The sequence below is a fragment of the Egretta garzetta genome, unplaced genomic scaffold (assembly GCF_000687185.1).
Source record: "Egretta garzetta isolate BGI_Z169 unplaced genomic scaffold, ASM68718v1 scaffold122, whole genome shotgun sequence".
NCBI lineage: Eukaryota > Metazoa > Chordata > Aves > Pelecaniformes > Ardeidae > Egretta > Egretta garzetta.
In genome coordinates, this window is record NW_009258886.1 from 985448 (window position 1) to 1001247 (window position 15800).

General features: G+C 38.1%; 1 protein-coding gene across 1 annotated transcript in view; it reads left to right on the plus strand.

Moving 5' to 3' along the window:
- Window positions 1–15800, plus strand: part of SMOC2 (SPARC related modular calcium binding 2) — a 103081-nt gene that overhangs the window by 50458 nt on the left and 36823 nt on the right. Inside the window, exons 8-9 of the mRNA XM_035889634.1 lie at window positions 9757–9943; window positions 14001–14083. Coding sequence (XP_035745527.1) covers window positions 9757–9943; window positions 14001–14083 — 270 coding nt within the window. The remainder of the gene's footprint in view (window positions 1–9756; window positions 9944–14000; window positions 14084–15800) is intronic.

The window sequence follows — 15800 nt, forward strand, 5'->3', positions numbered from 1 at the left end:
CAGGGCTCACCTGAGCAATCAGGTGCCCTGGCAGGGTATGGGGAAGCAATTTCCATCTCATATGCCAATGCAGGAGTTGAGATTGCCATTTTGTGGACTGACTGTGCAGCCCACATTGCAAGAACCACAGTCACATTAGATGGTGTAATGAAACAAATGCATGAATTATGCAACATTTAGATGAATTGTGGAAAAAAAAAAAAGAAACAAATACGTGAATTTAAAAAGTTCCTTGATTCTTACGTTAATCTTGTTTGCATCTTGAGTAAGTATATATCCAGGGGAGCTGCCTGCAAGGTGGTTGGAAATGAGCTGATACTTAGAAAATAAAGTGTAGATGGAGGGCAGCCACATCAGGCAGGAGTTAAGCAATAAGGCTGGAAAACATTGCCCGGTGCCAACAGCATTAGCAGTGCGGACCAATAGCAGGAACGGGGCATAAACTGCAGCCAGCGATGCCACAGTACACCTCTGAAATAAAATTACTTGGGTTCCTAAGGTCAGGTGTCCAAAGTCACATCCAGGCACTGATGTAAGTATCTTGGTTTCCCAAATGGTGAACAGAAACAACTCCTGTTTCACTGAGGTGAAGCGCTTGGTTGATAAACATTCCTGTAAGCTGACTGGCTTATTTAAGTGCCAAAGTATGAATTTAGGCACCCCAGTTTGCACATTTTGTTTTGTAATTTTTAGTGGAGCTATTCAAACAAATACTTACCCTCAGCTCACCTGGCAAAGACTTTCATTTTCACAGCTCTGTGGAAAAAGTGAACCAGCTTTATTTTCACTACAAATATTTCTTTAAAAATGTGAGATTTTTCCACTGGCAGAAGACTAACATTTGCTGGTCAATATACTCATAAAGCAAGAATGGTAGATTTACGCAATTTTGTTTAATGAATGAGCCTTTAGATTGCCATAGCAAACTGGCCAGCCAGCCACTGTGTTTGGGAAAAGTCAGTGATTTTTATTTGCTGTAATTTTGGGTGGTGGCTTTTTTGTTTGGTTGGTTTTGCAGTTTGTTCGCTATAGTGCTGCTCTGCTTTGGTAGGGTGAGGCAGCCACACCTAGCAATAATAGGAACCGATGTTTCCTCTTATGTAGGAAAACCAGTTTTCATTCCATTTGGCAAGCAACTGCTTTCAGTTGTATCATTGCAGGATGGGGCAGTCTTTTGCGCAGTATCCTCTTTCATTTCAAGGGAGCCAAGTTAACAAAGTCAAGCAAAAGCACCTAGAGATGATAATCTATCCTTGTTCAGCCTTGTAATTGAGTGAATGTCCTCAGCTCATTGAAGTAAAAGGGGATGAGGGACCTCATCTCCTCAGAAGACCAGAAGATTTTTCACTCTGCTTATGAAGCCTGATGCCATGTGTTTGACCAGCTGCCTTAAAAGGATTTTTGATTTATGTTAAGGTTACGTTCAAAGATCCAGTGTAGAGGGTAGGGTGTAAACAGTCTTTGGATCGAGTATGGGTAATGCAATCCACTTTGCAAAGGCTTGCTGTCATTTTCATACACTGCTGTTAAAGATAGAACAATAACGTGCTACTCTTGGTTCACTGCTTTCTCACATTTCATAGATGGTATAATAAATGTTTGACTCAGGTAGTTGAGGATATACATTTTGGCTCTACTGCAAAATACATCTTAGAAATAACACAGATTTATAATCTAATTTATACTAACTTCATGGTAGTTATCCAGAGGAGGAGTAAATGTTAATACTTAAACATTTAGAGCCAGATTCTGTCACACTTGTAAGTGTACATCCGTGGATGTTAAGTGTAGATTCTTTGTGACTTTTCATCAAGTCATGGAATGATCTCACACTACTGGTTTATTCAATCTAAATAATAATGGCAAAATTTAGAATTGCATCTTCTTTAAAACCAGTACATAGTTTGATCCCTTATAATCTTTACAGTGGCAGTGTGAGAACTCAGTGAAGGAGAAATGGTTTATAAATGAATAATTGAGTCATTTAAATCAGTTATAATTCTGTGAGAGGAGAAATTTGAATGCTTACATAATATTTAGTATCTCTAACCAAGAAGTTGGGCTAAAAATTAAACAAACAAGCAAACAAACAAGCATAGAAAACACAAAAATAGCAGGCTTTTGTGGCAAAACAGTTCTTTTTCTTTTACAGTGTTGTGGTTACTGTCTTTCTCACAGCACTCCTAATATTTCAAGTTCTAAGAAAAATAAAGAATTGCAGATGTATGTGCAAGATGTTCCCTAAACCAGAAGCTCTTCTAAAAAATCCAGTAGACAAGTGTGGATTTTGGTGAAAGATCAAGTCATCCTATTTTCCTATGAGATCTTTGTCTTATGGGTCCCCAAACTCTCGCCTATTTGTAGAACAGAGTTTGTGTATTGCAGAAATGTTGATTTGAGCTAGTGCCACTTGGCTACTCAAACCCAGGGTAAAAGTTGAGAAAATCCTAGTGTCTACAGGTAGGTTGGATTTTATGTGGCCATGTTCTTTTCAGGTAAAGCTAAATGGGAGCTGGTGGTCTCTGTTCTGGATCTTTGTTTCAGTGGGCTCAGTGCACTTCCAGATGATCCTCCTTGTCTATTGCAGTGTCTTTGCATGTGAAACCACATAGATAAATGGGAGCATCTGTCTGTGATTTATCCTGCTTTGTTCAGTGGAGTAAAGTACATAAATTAATCTTTAGGGCTGTGTTGGAGCCATGAGCTTTGTGTTTAGCCACAATCATCTACCCAAGCTCCAAAAGTGCAAAATAGTGATCAGCTGTACATTGAGAGTCCTCTGCAAATGCACACAAGGGGCCTGAAATATTTGGTTCCCACAAGTTTTTGCAAACAAGAATAAGTATGGGTAGGAATGTTGCCAGCTTTCTCCAGGCCTTGAGAACCCTCATGCTGATGCGTATCTGAACCTAACGTAAATCAAAACATGTGGCACCAGATGAGTGTTAATACTGCAATTTAGTCTTAGGTTTTGGTTGCCATCTAGATGTTGGGACTAAGGCTGAGTGTTTATTGTCACCTATTCCTTACAATCAGTACTTGGTCTATGAGCAAATACTAGGCTTAATTGGAAACATACTCACATGTGAATATATTCAGCTGAGGACTGATGTATTGTCCATTTAATTTAGTCAGTAACTTTCTGTGAATTTCTATTGGGGGAAGATTGGGCCACAGAAATACTCTTTGTTTGATTTAGGTTTATGAATAATCTTTATAAGAAGCTAGTAGCAGGAACAAAGTTGTTCCTGCACTTATTTGTAGCATTGAGCTGCACTTGATTTGTTAGAGAGGAGTTTCTTTGAAATGATCAAGAGAGGGCAGGCAGGCAAATTCTTGTAAGAACAGGGCTTCTTAAGAAAGATTGCCCATACTCTGTCTCTTATAGACAGATGAGAAAATGACTTTGTGTACATAAAGTGTATGAGATTGGCATCTTAAACGACATTATACTACCTCACCTACATCTTCAGGGAAGGAATCTGTCATGCTAGAGAAGGTCTAAACACAGGCTAGAAACCCTGAAAACATATGAAGCTGTGGAGTTATACCGCTCCTTCACCAGAATGAAATCATTTAAGGAATTTTTTTTCATTTGTATTAGCTAGCATGCCTCCTTGGATGCTGCATTTATAGCAGGAACAGATGTGATGGATTCTGGGTGATGAAATTGGTCAGTGACAGGTAAAGAACCTGCTATTACCTTGAAGGTGCGTGTTTGCTGGACTTAGGAATAACAGGGCCACTGCTGTAATGGATCATTTTGCCACCCAGTTGACATAAATTCTTCTGCAGGGAGAGCATAGCTTGAATAGAAATCATCCCACTTCCCACTGCCTTTCTGAAGTGAACATTTCAGTCATATGTGGAAATATGATTTGGTGTAGCGTAACTGGAAATCCATTCAGTGAAATTTGAAGCCTATGAAAACGAGTTGAAAATATAAAACCACATTGCAATCAGTTTCCTCGGGGCCTGTTAACTTCACTGGTTCAAGGAGGGTTCATCCTAAGCAAATGGATCAAATTCTTATCCCCTTGAGATGTGAATTTGTTGGAGGGTTGCATGGGTGTCAATAGGTTGACTATTTATCCATCCTAATTATTATAGGTTTGAAATAAAATAGCACAGAACTTGTGTAAATCAATATTTGAACTGTTCTGAAAGGATGCCTAAATTAGGCTTAATTAACTAGGACAGACAGATGATTTGCATAACACTTTAATTAGCAGAAATTGTAATATAAGTCTCTCTCTATTGGAATTTGGACATGCATATATTCTGCCTGTATATCCATGAAGCATGGGAGAACTGCAATATTAACTGTATCTAATGTTACACTGCACTCCTCCAGAGAATGCATATCAATTTTCGGCGTATTTTTGTTCACAGGCTCCTTGTTACCTGCTTTCTATAGAGGACATTGAGCTTCAAGCCCTAATAAAAGACCCCTTTACTGTGGAAACTGGGCTGTCTAAATTGTCCTTTAATGGCCCATTATGGTAATGAGAAATGGAGAGACAAGGAACCAACTGAAACCAGAATTTGTTGGAATGGATTCTGTTTGTCATATACACATTGTGGGGTTGAGGAAATTGAAAGGAAATGTTTGTATAGTGGGAGGAAATGTTAAAGTAGCATACAGACGCCTTTGTAATTTTATGCAGATTTGGAAACTTGTTTCTGCAGAACACACTGCAATTTAGACAGAAATACAGCGATTTGCATATTAGCCAAAAAAAAATTCGTAATCATGAAAATTCCACGTTTTGGGAGAAGTTGTGGTAAGACACAGCACAACAACTGCCAGAATTTCTGAAACAAGGGGGTAAACAATCTCCTGTTACAAGACTAACAAGATGATTATCGTAACTGACATAATACGGCGCTTGGTGTTTTAGATATGCGACAGAGAGAGGCACAGTTGCAGTTTGTTCAGGATGACTTTTCCAGAAAAGCCACCTCTTTTCTCCTCCAGGACAGCCCCTAGTAAACATTAATTAACAGTTTAAGTAATCCATCAGAGATGATTCTTTCATAAATAAGGTTTTATTTAGAATAAATAAATTATACATATGATATAAAACTTTATAATGTGTTGCACCCTACTACTATTGAGGTATTGTTTTTTCAGGTAAATTAACAATTCATTGAAATGCAGAATTTTTTAAGGAGAATTCATCATTAGCAACAAGAACTGACTCAAGATTTTATACAAAACGGAAACTTATCCACAGAGTTTGCCATTAGCTGGAATATCTTTTGCATTAACAGAAGTTGCAGTGTTTCAGCTGGTTATTTGTAATGGACTATGAAGGCATCGTGAACCAGAACAGGAGAAGTATATTTAGTAACTAATATTTAAATTAAAAAGGGAAGAAATTGAATATAATATGACATAAGAAGAACAACATTACATTCAAAGCATGTTTTTAAACTCATTCTCATTCAAAAATTCCTTTTTCAGAGTAAGTAGATGGTCATTGGGTGGTCCAAGGCTCATTTAAAACTGGGCAAAACATATCTATTTCCTTACATGACTGAAATTTGTGTGTTGAATCCTTAGCGCTTATGAACCTGTAATAAAGTATAATTTTGGGTAGAAACTGCAGGAAGCTTTTTCAGTCTGAAATGAAGGATCCCAACTAAGTTACAGTGTGGCTGGCTAACATGGTAGACTACATGGAAAGGATTCTTCAGCCATGTCTACTTTATTGAACTAAGCATCTAATTATTTTCCAAGCATCTTTTTTCCCAGCAAGACAAAGCTGAAGGACTAGTCGAAAGAACAACAGTATAAGCACATTCCCTGAAAAGATGAAGCTGGAGTGTCAGTGCTTTTCTCTTCGCAGAAGGAATGTTATTGTAGTAACAAATTCCATAGGAAGTTTGATGTATTTTAATTATTAAGGTATATATCCTACTTTTATTGTGGCATAGATCTTTTTCCATACTGTTCACTTTATGAACTTCTGGCATCCATCTGTTATGGTTCCAGATCATAGTTGTTGTCAGATTGTTTGGACAAACTGTCATGCATTTTCTAAGTTAATGACATTTATCACTGGTCCTCCTGCAAATGAATGTTTGTTAACCATGACTCTTCTGACATTACAAAGGCAATTATTTGCAGCAGTATGGTAGATCTGTGATAAGAGCTCTTTGTCATCACAGGCTACAGTTTCATCCTTCCAGTGCTCCTGTTGTAAATAATTGAAAGAAAAAAAGGTTGAAAGGGAATGAATGGTTCCCTCATAGAGGAAATTACACAGGGAACTAATATTCTTGTTCTGGGAAAAGCAGGCAGGATTATAGGTAAATACTTTAAAGCAGTTTTCATTTACTTTATGTAGGAACAGTGTTCTAGTGGGGAAAGCAAGGAAGTAGTAATGGTGGCACAAATGGTCATGTCAGAAGTGTACAAAAGCATTGGACTCTGCAGAAATAACTCTTTTGGGCAGTCACTAAGCATATTGCCCGGTAGCTCATTAGCCTTTGTGTAAGGAAGGGAAATAATAAACTATTCTGTGCTTTAGGTGAATAAAATGAATGAAGTGGTTTCAGTAGATATGTGATAGGCTCAACCATTTGGTACATAGAGGACTGAGCGATATAATGTCCACCACACTGATTTATTTTTTTTTCCAATTTGTCAAAAATAATCTACATTTTATCTGACTAATCTACAACTAATAATAACGTCCTCTCTTCTTACAATTTCCCATCTGTAGGGGAAGAGTAAGAAATTAAAGGTTCCAAGAAGAGGAAAGTCCTTCCTGAAATATAATAGTTTCTTTTATCTATGGTTTTTTTTGTCTTGAATGCCTGTGCTGATGCTTACTCTTCAAAGGCATCTTTTTTCACCACTAAAGTCCTCCCAGTTACAGAAGTTTTACCTTAGAATTTGGTATGAATCTTGGGGTTTCTGTCTATTTTTCATACTTTTGACATTAAGAACATTCCTTTTTATCTTTAAGCCTTCCTTTGATTACTGTCACTGGCTGTTCTGTTTCAACTCTCACTTCCAATGTTAAGTTCGATCAATCTTCTGACTGTCCCTCCTAAAGCCATAAGCCACATTTGCAACCCTCCTTTGACATCTCTCCCATAATGCTGCTTCTCTGTACCTCTGAGACTTAAAACCAGACGTAAGGGAGAAAAAGGACCAGAGCAAACCTGCACAAAAGACAAACTTCTAGCTGGAACAGCAGCTTGTAGAAAACCTCACCTTGGCAAGTCACTCAGGAGAGTAAGAACCATTTTTTTAGGTCTCTAACACCTGCTCCTAAATCAGCGCAACGCAAGTGACAGCACTGGCCCATGACTTCAGTGGTTTTGAGCCAGCAGTGCAGTCCTTTGCTGCTTGTTTCAATCAGTGGAAAATAGAGCTGCCCAGAAATCAGGTGATGTAGCTTACACTCACAGCTGAAACAGCCCGTATCTGCTTCCACGCTGGGAATTCTCCCTCGCACCCTCTGTGTGCTGTTACATTTTGTCTGTCTGGGTGACCTGACTATGTACTCTCTATACACCAATGTATGTTCTAAAGAAGGCAGAGAGCATGAACATGTATCGCTTCTCTGGGTTTGCGAGGGAGAGTAATACCTGCACATCTGCCAGAGTATGTTGCTAGTTACAAGGATGTGACCTCTCACAGTAGCTAATGCAATGGTCCCAAGGTTTATGAATGCGAAAAGAAGTTTGAGGAATTTAAAGAGGAGTAATGATTTCCTCCCTCTCACTGCAGCTGCTTCACCCCATTTGCTCCTTTTTCCTTGATTATGTACAAAACATAAAAAGTGAACAACTAAGCTAAGTGATACGTTTTCCAGGGTTGTCATACTTTGTAACTTGATAATCATCATAATTCAGATTCACTGAGAGAAAGATTTGTTTTGGCTACTCTGAGAGGATTGGTGATGGATTTCTAATTTGTGAAGCCAGTGCTATTTCTGTGAAGGCTTTAACGTGGAAATAATGAGCTATTTCCCTTTTTTAAAGGAACCTTTCTGTCCTCACTACATTGATTCTCTAAGTGCAGTTTATTATCTAAACACTGGTGCTTTCAGAGCTGTTCAATCTCTGATCATGTCAGTGGGTAGACCAAGACAAACCCACACAAAATCAATCAATTTAGCTGGCTGTCCTGCTCAATTACCATATGAAACAAACAAACAAACAAAATCAACCAAAGAACTGAAAAAACACTCCATCTGTGCCTTGTAATCAAGTTAGTCAGTGATATGCTCGCTTTTAAAACCTTCTATGTGGATTGGAAGAAAAGACACTGTTTTGGAAACCAGGCTGTTGTATAGGCGGAATTGTGTGCTGTTTAAAGGATGAAGGATGAAGGTGTTTAACTTCCTGCCAGCTGTTCCCCTGCACCAGAAGTCCTCCTGATTTTGATCATCTGCATTTGCAAGAAGCTGGCAAGGAGCAGTAGCATTCTGGACATAACTAGTGACGTTCTGTCAGTTTTTGCCCACAATTTGCAAAGCATTTTCTGAATGCTCTGGGTAAGAGTAAATGAGATTAGACTGAAGCTGAAACTCATTACAAATGCACTAGGAAATCCAGTCAGGATTCAAATTGTTCTTCTATGGGTTGAACTGTGAAAAATCAAAAAGTTAATCCTGCTAGAGATTCAGAGAATAAGTGTGTCACTAGTCTTTAATCAATTAAAAGAATAACAATATTAACCACAGATTTTTTTTTGTAACATTAAAATGACTTTTCTTTAACTGAGGAGAATTTTTTATTGATTGAAATTCTAGTAACTTGACATTTTCCTGTCAGTAATTTCTGTGTTTGTAGAATGTTTATTATTATCATCAAACTTGTTTTTCAAATATTTAATTTTTGTTCACTGGATTAGTTTGAGAATTATACAGAAGCTGGTTTATTGATCTAAATTTCACATGGTAGGAGACAGACTTTAAATTTCCTGGAGAAATAATAGCTTGAGTAAATAGTCTGTCTCATTTATTATCTCTGTGGGGCCACATATACCAGCTTAGCAGTGATCAAAAATCCTCAGCAGAGGTGTTTTCTTATGGATTGGTGTGAACTGACTGGCATTCTCAGGACTTGGGGTTTCTGCTCTTTGCCCCCTGGTTCATAGTTTCACGTAAAAGCTAGGAATGTGTAGACATGTAAGCTTTTCTCACATCCAGAAGATATCTGGGACATATTGTTAATACAGAGATAAAAATGTATTACTTTTCCTGGTGGGTCTTTAGTCTCCAGAGCAAATGATACCTCACCAATACCAGAATCACCAGAAAAGAAGGTGGAAGAATTTTCACTGTATTAAGAGGTTGTTCCAAAACTGGAAAGAAAGGGCAGAATATAAACATCTAAATGAAATCTAGATGAATAATTCATCTAAGGAATCCTAAGAATTTGGATTTTTACTGTTCCCTCTGAAAAGAATGAGTAATTTTGGGACAGTGGAGTGGGCAAGAATTTTTTTAAGGTTGCAGAGAAAGTATTTGGTTATCCATAGATTATATCTAGTATAGGAAAGGGGGTGTCAAGATATTACTAGGATTGTATTATGAAGCAGCTGCATGAAAAGGAAACTAAAGTTCCTGACAGTATACAGCATAAACCAATCTAGCTGGTATTTGAGCTATAGCAAGCCTCTTCCAATACAATCCTTATATGCAATCAAAGAAAGATATAAAAACTATTTGATAAATCGAGTAGGCCCTTTCCATATAGCTTCTTCAGTATTTTTTCTTTTCCTTCCAAAAGCATCATCATGTGATCAAGAACTTCAGTCAGCCCTGGAGGAAGCTAAACAGCCCCAGAAAGACAATGTGTTCATTCCAGAGTGTGCTCAGGGCGGCCTCTACAAACCAGTGCAGTGCCATCCTTCCACGGGCTACTGCTGGTGTGTTCTGGTGGATACAGGACGTCCCATCCCTGGTACATCAACGAGGTAAGGGAATGCATGTATAGTGCTCAAAAGCTGTAGCGAGAAGATGCCTTAGTGTGCACATGCTAGCATGTAGATTTCTATTGCCGGTGGAATTTCTTCCACTTCATAGTAGATTTCTTCCACTATGAAGATGAAGTGAAATATTTCTAAGAACTATCAAAAGTTCAGGCCAGATGGCCAAAGACTGTTTCACTGCAATGTCACAGGCACCTTGCTCCCCCAGTCCTCTGTTTTATTTTCTATTTTGTTCTGGGAAGCCAAGGCTTGGGGCAGATAATGAATAAGCCCAGAGAAAACCTCACACTACTTAGCCTGAATATAGAAGAACCAAGTAAGATGGTCTATGTCAGAAACCACATCGAACCTCAGAAATGTTCAGTTATTTTTCCAGCAACCTCCTCAGCTATTTCATATGACTGGCTTTGATGGAACAACTGCTTGGGAACCCATGGAGAGGAAATATCATTTTAGTGTGTTATTAATAGAAGCTTGGAGTTCAGTCGTCACAGCTGAGCCGGATACATGGTAAAGTGTTGTTAGCCACATAGAACAGATGTAGGCAAGGCAAGTATCAGGTTCCAAAAGACGTTATTTAGGCTGGTTATTGAGGTTTGGCCCTTGAAGGAATGCTATAGGAGCTCATATAAAGCTGACAGGCAGTATGGGTATCTTGATGCAATCATAAATCTTTTCAAGCTGAAGCCAAAATAATTTTTTATCATTTGCATAAGGTTTGTGAAAAAACATTATAAGCCACTTGCTGTAAAATATTTTGTTCTTCGGGAGTGTTTTTCACATATTCTTCAAGTACTGATTTACTGATAGCTGTTTATACCATAGTCCAGACCATGCCAATTACAGTATCAGCTGAAGTGAGCATGACTTAAAGTTACTGGTGATCTGCTGTTTCTGGTAAGTTGAAATCCATAAACTGTCAAAAAAAAAATAGACCAGATTTGGTCCTGAAACTGTAGGATCAGTACACATGTTGTGTGAGGACCTAGAGATGTCCTCTAGAGATGCCAGAAGCTCCCTTTTCTGCTCTTCCTCTAGTGTATGGTATCTTCCAGCTTTCCATTGCAAAATACAAATTAGAACAGTAGCTGTTAAAACTCTACTGCAGGAACCGATAGCATTAGTACTTCTGGTAGCAAGATGCATGCATTGCATCCTGGAATCTCTGTTCTGCAAATCTGGATCGAATCACTAGGGGACAACAGTGAAAGGATAGACAGATCTGGGAAGCTGTTGCATGTTGTTTAGAATACATTCATGAAGATGAAATTTGTCATATCATCAGGCTCTGAATACCACAATAAATAGTAGTCCCATTAAATTAGACACCCAAAAGGAAGGGAAGCTATTAATACTCATTCATCTTCTCATGTCCTATCATCTGAAGCAAAGATAAATCATTTGTCAGTGAAGGTATTCTAGAAAAAAACATGTAATTCTAGAGTTAAAATGAAGATATGTGAATGAAGCACCACTCTAGGACATTTAAGTCAGTAAAACTCACAAGAAATAGTCAAAGTTGTGTTATAAAGCTGGCTTTTATGAAAGTCTAGAGGAAACATCCATTTGACTAAAAGGAAGTAATGTATTTAAAGGGTACAAAACCATTCCCCTGCGAGTCTATCGATACGGTCTTTACTAGCTGGCTCCCAATGCCTCCTGGACAACACAGCGTGACCCTCAGTCTTTTTGCTCAGCAGGGTCATAAGTCCGTGCTTTCATGTGCAACTTTTTAGCAACTAGGATCATGGGCAAAGTAATGCCCAATCCACTTGCACAAGAGTCTCTAAACTTAAAAAAGAACATAAATCAGCTGCTTCATGAAGCTGCACATGCTGTAGAATGCCTGTGAAACTCTCTATCCTCTGCTGATTTGTGCACCTCAGTAAATCTCAGTGCTTCCCAGCAGACTGCTCAGAGGTATAAAGCAGCCTTCATAAGCTCTTGAGAACTTTAGATATGCATTCACTGCTAGGAATTCTTTCCCTTCTAAAATTCAAAAGAGTAACTTGGGATGTCTTTTGACTACATTATTTTTAACCTGACAGTGCTCCATTCTGTCATGCTATCCCTTTCCCACTCTTTCTCCATGAAAATTGAGGCAAGTGTGTTTTTCGTATCAGTTCTTAGTGTGGCTGTGCCTCTGTGCCTGTGGTATATTTCTAATGATTCATTTTGTCTTCAGTTGCTTTAAAGTGCTAAACATGGACTTTTCACATTACAGCATTTTAACACCTATTGGGCTTATTTAATAGATTTAGTTTGTACATGATGAACTACATGTGTATATAAGAAAAATGTAAGCCAAAAAGGTAGAAAAGTAGAGGCCAAAAAAGAAACTGTAGGCACAGAACAGCAACAATAACAGAAGAGGATGAGGGGGTGCAGAGTCAGGTATCAGATTAATCGGGGACCAGGCTGGTTGCCAGATACTGCATTAGTGAGTATTGCTCAGAGATTTCCCTTTCACTCTTTTGCTGGCTGATTGAAGTGGTCATCCATCAGGTACTGAATCCAACCCACGCTATCAAAGCAGCTTCTGTTCCGGCCATTATCTAAGGGGAAAAGTGCCTGTAGCTCTCCCATATCCATGAAACAACACTGTACCTTTTTGCAGCAGCCAAAATTTGATGGGCCAGTGAGCAGTTTCATTAGATGATGTGGAAATAAATTAAGCACCCAAATGAAAAAATCCTTTTATTTTTTTTCATTCTGCTTGGTAATTAAGGTCAGAATACTTAGGTATTTTTCTTAGGGACAGTCTGGCCTGAACCCAAGACATAGCTACCATTTAATGCTTTTAAAAAGAATATTTTACTCCAAAAATTTGAATTAATATATTTTACTTAGACATTTTAGTATGCTAGTCAGTAAACATAATTTTGGGGAACTCTAGAATAGGAGAATTTCAAAGAAAGATGAGCAGTTATATAAAATATGAAAGAACCTAGATTCGGTGAACAGGTATGTATCTGCAAATGCGTGTATGTGGGCAGAGTCATATTACTAAGTTTTTAGCTGAGAATTGAAAATTTCTCTGAAATGCTACACACTAAATTCTGAAGCTTCAGCTACTTTAGGAGAATAAGAAAGTAAAATTTCTCAGAAAGAGATTATGTCAAGCTGAGTGAAAAGCCACTATGCATCGATAGTGGGGTTGTAAGAAAAAAGAACAGATTCAGCAGCAGATTCTCCCATGCCTCCCAGTCTTGCATGAAAGATATTGAAGGTAGTGTTGCATAAGTCAATGTTTATTAGAAGTACAAATATCACATTTTCTTCTTACCAGCTGGACTAACAAAGTGGCTTTAAGTAACCTCAGAAAGCATAGAGCAGCCAGAATATTCCAGTAGCAGGTGGAGATTCAATCTTTTTCCCAATCCATTTCAAGGTGTTCCAGACCAATTCCTTTCCTTCTGGAAACGCTTCCAATTCTTCACTCTTGTTCAAAATGTTAGCTGCTCTTGGTTAGCCCTTCTTATGTAAACTAACATTTTTTTTGGAGAGGATACAGTAGCACACAGCTTTAGAGCTGCACTAGTAACTACAGTTCCTGCCTTGCTGTGATTTTGAAATTGCTGCTCTGGTGTTTCCCAACATGAATGCTGTGACAGATGTCAGAATTTGTCATATTGTTTATGGCTTTTTTGATTTGGTAGGTGGGAGGAGAGCCTGACTTTGGTTTTGGTTTTGTGGGGTTTTTGGTGGTTTTTTTCAAAATTATTTTTTATTATTTATTACTTCAGAGCAATTCCCCACAGTTTTCTCCTTCCTCAGTTTTCCTTCATGTAGAACGGGCTTTGGAACAGAGAATAATTTTTTAGTTTGGTATCATCCCCAGGAGAATAAAGATGTGCTGGCTTCTTTGAGGTAAGTGGAAAATAGGCAGATGAATTGGCATTGCCCCTTCTGAATGAAAAACAAGCTTATTCCCTGAATAAAAGAAGGTATAAGTTTAATTTGGACTACAAAATCAGAAATAAATTAGTTCTAAATCAAGTTAACCTTGACTGGTTTTATTCTCTCCTGGCTTGTTCTTTAGGTATGAACAACCTAAGTGTGATAATGGTGCCAGAGCTCATCCAACCAAAACAAAGGATTTGTACAAAGGACGCCAGCTTCAAGGTCAGTGAAACAGATACATTTGGTTTCATGCATTCCACTGCTTTGTTTATTCACTGCAACAAATTAGAATGCAATTTCTTACCCTATGTCAAAACAACATATCTTTTAGATATTGGTATGTTGATTTGCCACTGACTGAAGTCTTTGGCTTTGGAACACTGTATGTAAATATGGGTCCTGGGATGCTGTCAGAGAAAATAAGGTTATTTTTTTCTCAGTAGTTTAAAGGCAGTCACATTTACTTACTGGAATTATTCCTTGCTGTTGTCATACCAGAGAAGTCAGCAAATATGTCCAGAATAACTTGGCCCGTACTTCATAATCCTTGTTTTAGCAAAATCCATGGCAAATTGGTCTGTATCTTCAAATCAGTATAAAAAATGTATCTTCTACTTAGTTTTTTTCCAAGAGTACCCTTGTCAGTTTAGCTCAGAATAATATTACGTTATTCGTCTCTGATATAGGAGCAAACCTCTGTGTTTGTTAGATTTTTCTTTTTTTTCACACTTTTTATAAGCATGTGAGAGATCTTATTTCTGGATAGTTGAGCTACACAGAAGTCAGTAGACTTGCTTCATTTTTGAAATGGCCTTTTAATATGTTCAAATAACTTGAGGTGTAGCAGGTTTAGTGATATCGCACGTCATGAGGGAATTATGAATCACTGTCAGCTGTTGTAAAAACCAGAAACAAGCAAACAATGTAGGCAGATTTTGTGTGTCATGAAATATATTTCAGCTTAGACACCCAGAGAGTCTAGACAATAATTCTGAACTAAACATGCCCATCAGTACTGACATACATATTGAATGAAGCAAACTTTAATACTCTGTCATTAAACAAATTTAATTACAAGGTGTAATAAAAAAAGGAGGAATATGAATGTTATGTTATTATGCCGTATATAACTATATGTTGTGTTCTACATAGAAAGAAGTCAATCATAGGATTAGCTGTAACTTGTCCGGTGACTGTGGCTGTAAAACGGCAAGTGTGACCCACAAACATATCTGGCTAGGGACAGACAGACAGGAACAGGACAGACAAGGCAGACAAGGAGACATTAATGCCATTTTAGATAGCCCTATTATTTTTTCTGGATTTTATCTAGAACCGTGGGTACAATTCTGGTCATCTGTGCTCAGGAAAATGGATACACAGGAGAAGTTAGCTAGTGCTAATGTATCATGGAAAGCAGCTACTTTCCAAGATAAGGCAGCTAGCATTTGCTTCATTTAGACAAACAAGACGAGGTCTGGAGGCGATATAGTTCCTCTGAGACCATGAGGAAGAGAAACTGTTTTCCTCCGTGACAATTTTGGCACAAAAAAAATAGGTATGAACTACCCTGAATAAATTTCACCTGGGAGCTGTGAAGTGGTTTCCAACTATTAAAGCAGTGAGGCAACAGCCTTCTAAAGGACTAGTAATGGGGCAGGAAATTTGGTTAGTTTTTTTAGGTAGATCGTGATTACTTTATGAAAGAGACAGTGGGAGACAGGGTCAAATACTCATTCCACTTTATGGCTTATCACTTAAGGTAATGAACATGTATATATACTGGGAGGTGAAAAGCTGATTTACACTAAGAATTCACCTTGGAGCATGAATTTCACAGCTTTTACCAAACTGTCTCCATTTATCTTCCTTCACAAAAAAGGGATGGAGCATGCCTGACCTGCAGTTTTGCTTTTTAGCTGCTCACAGAGTTCAGCAG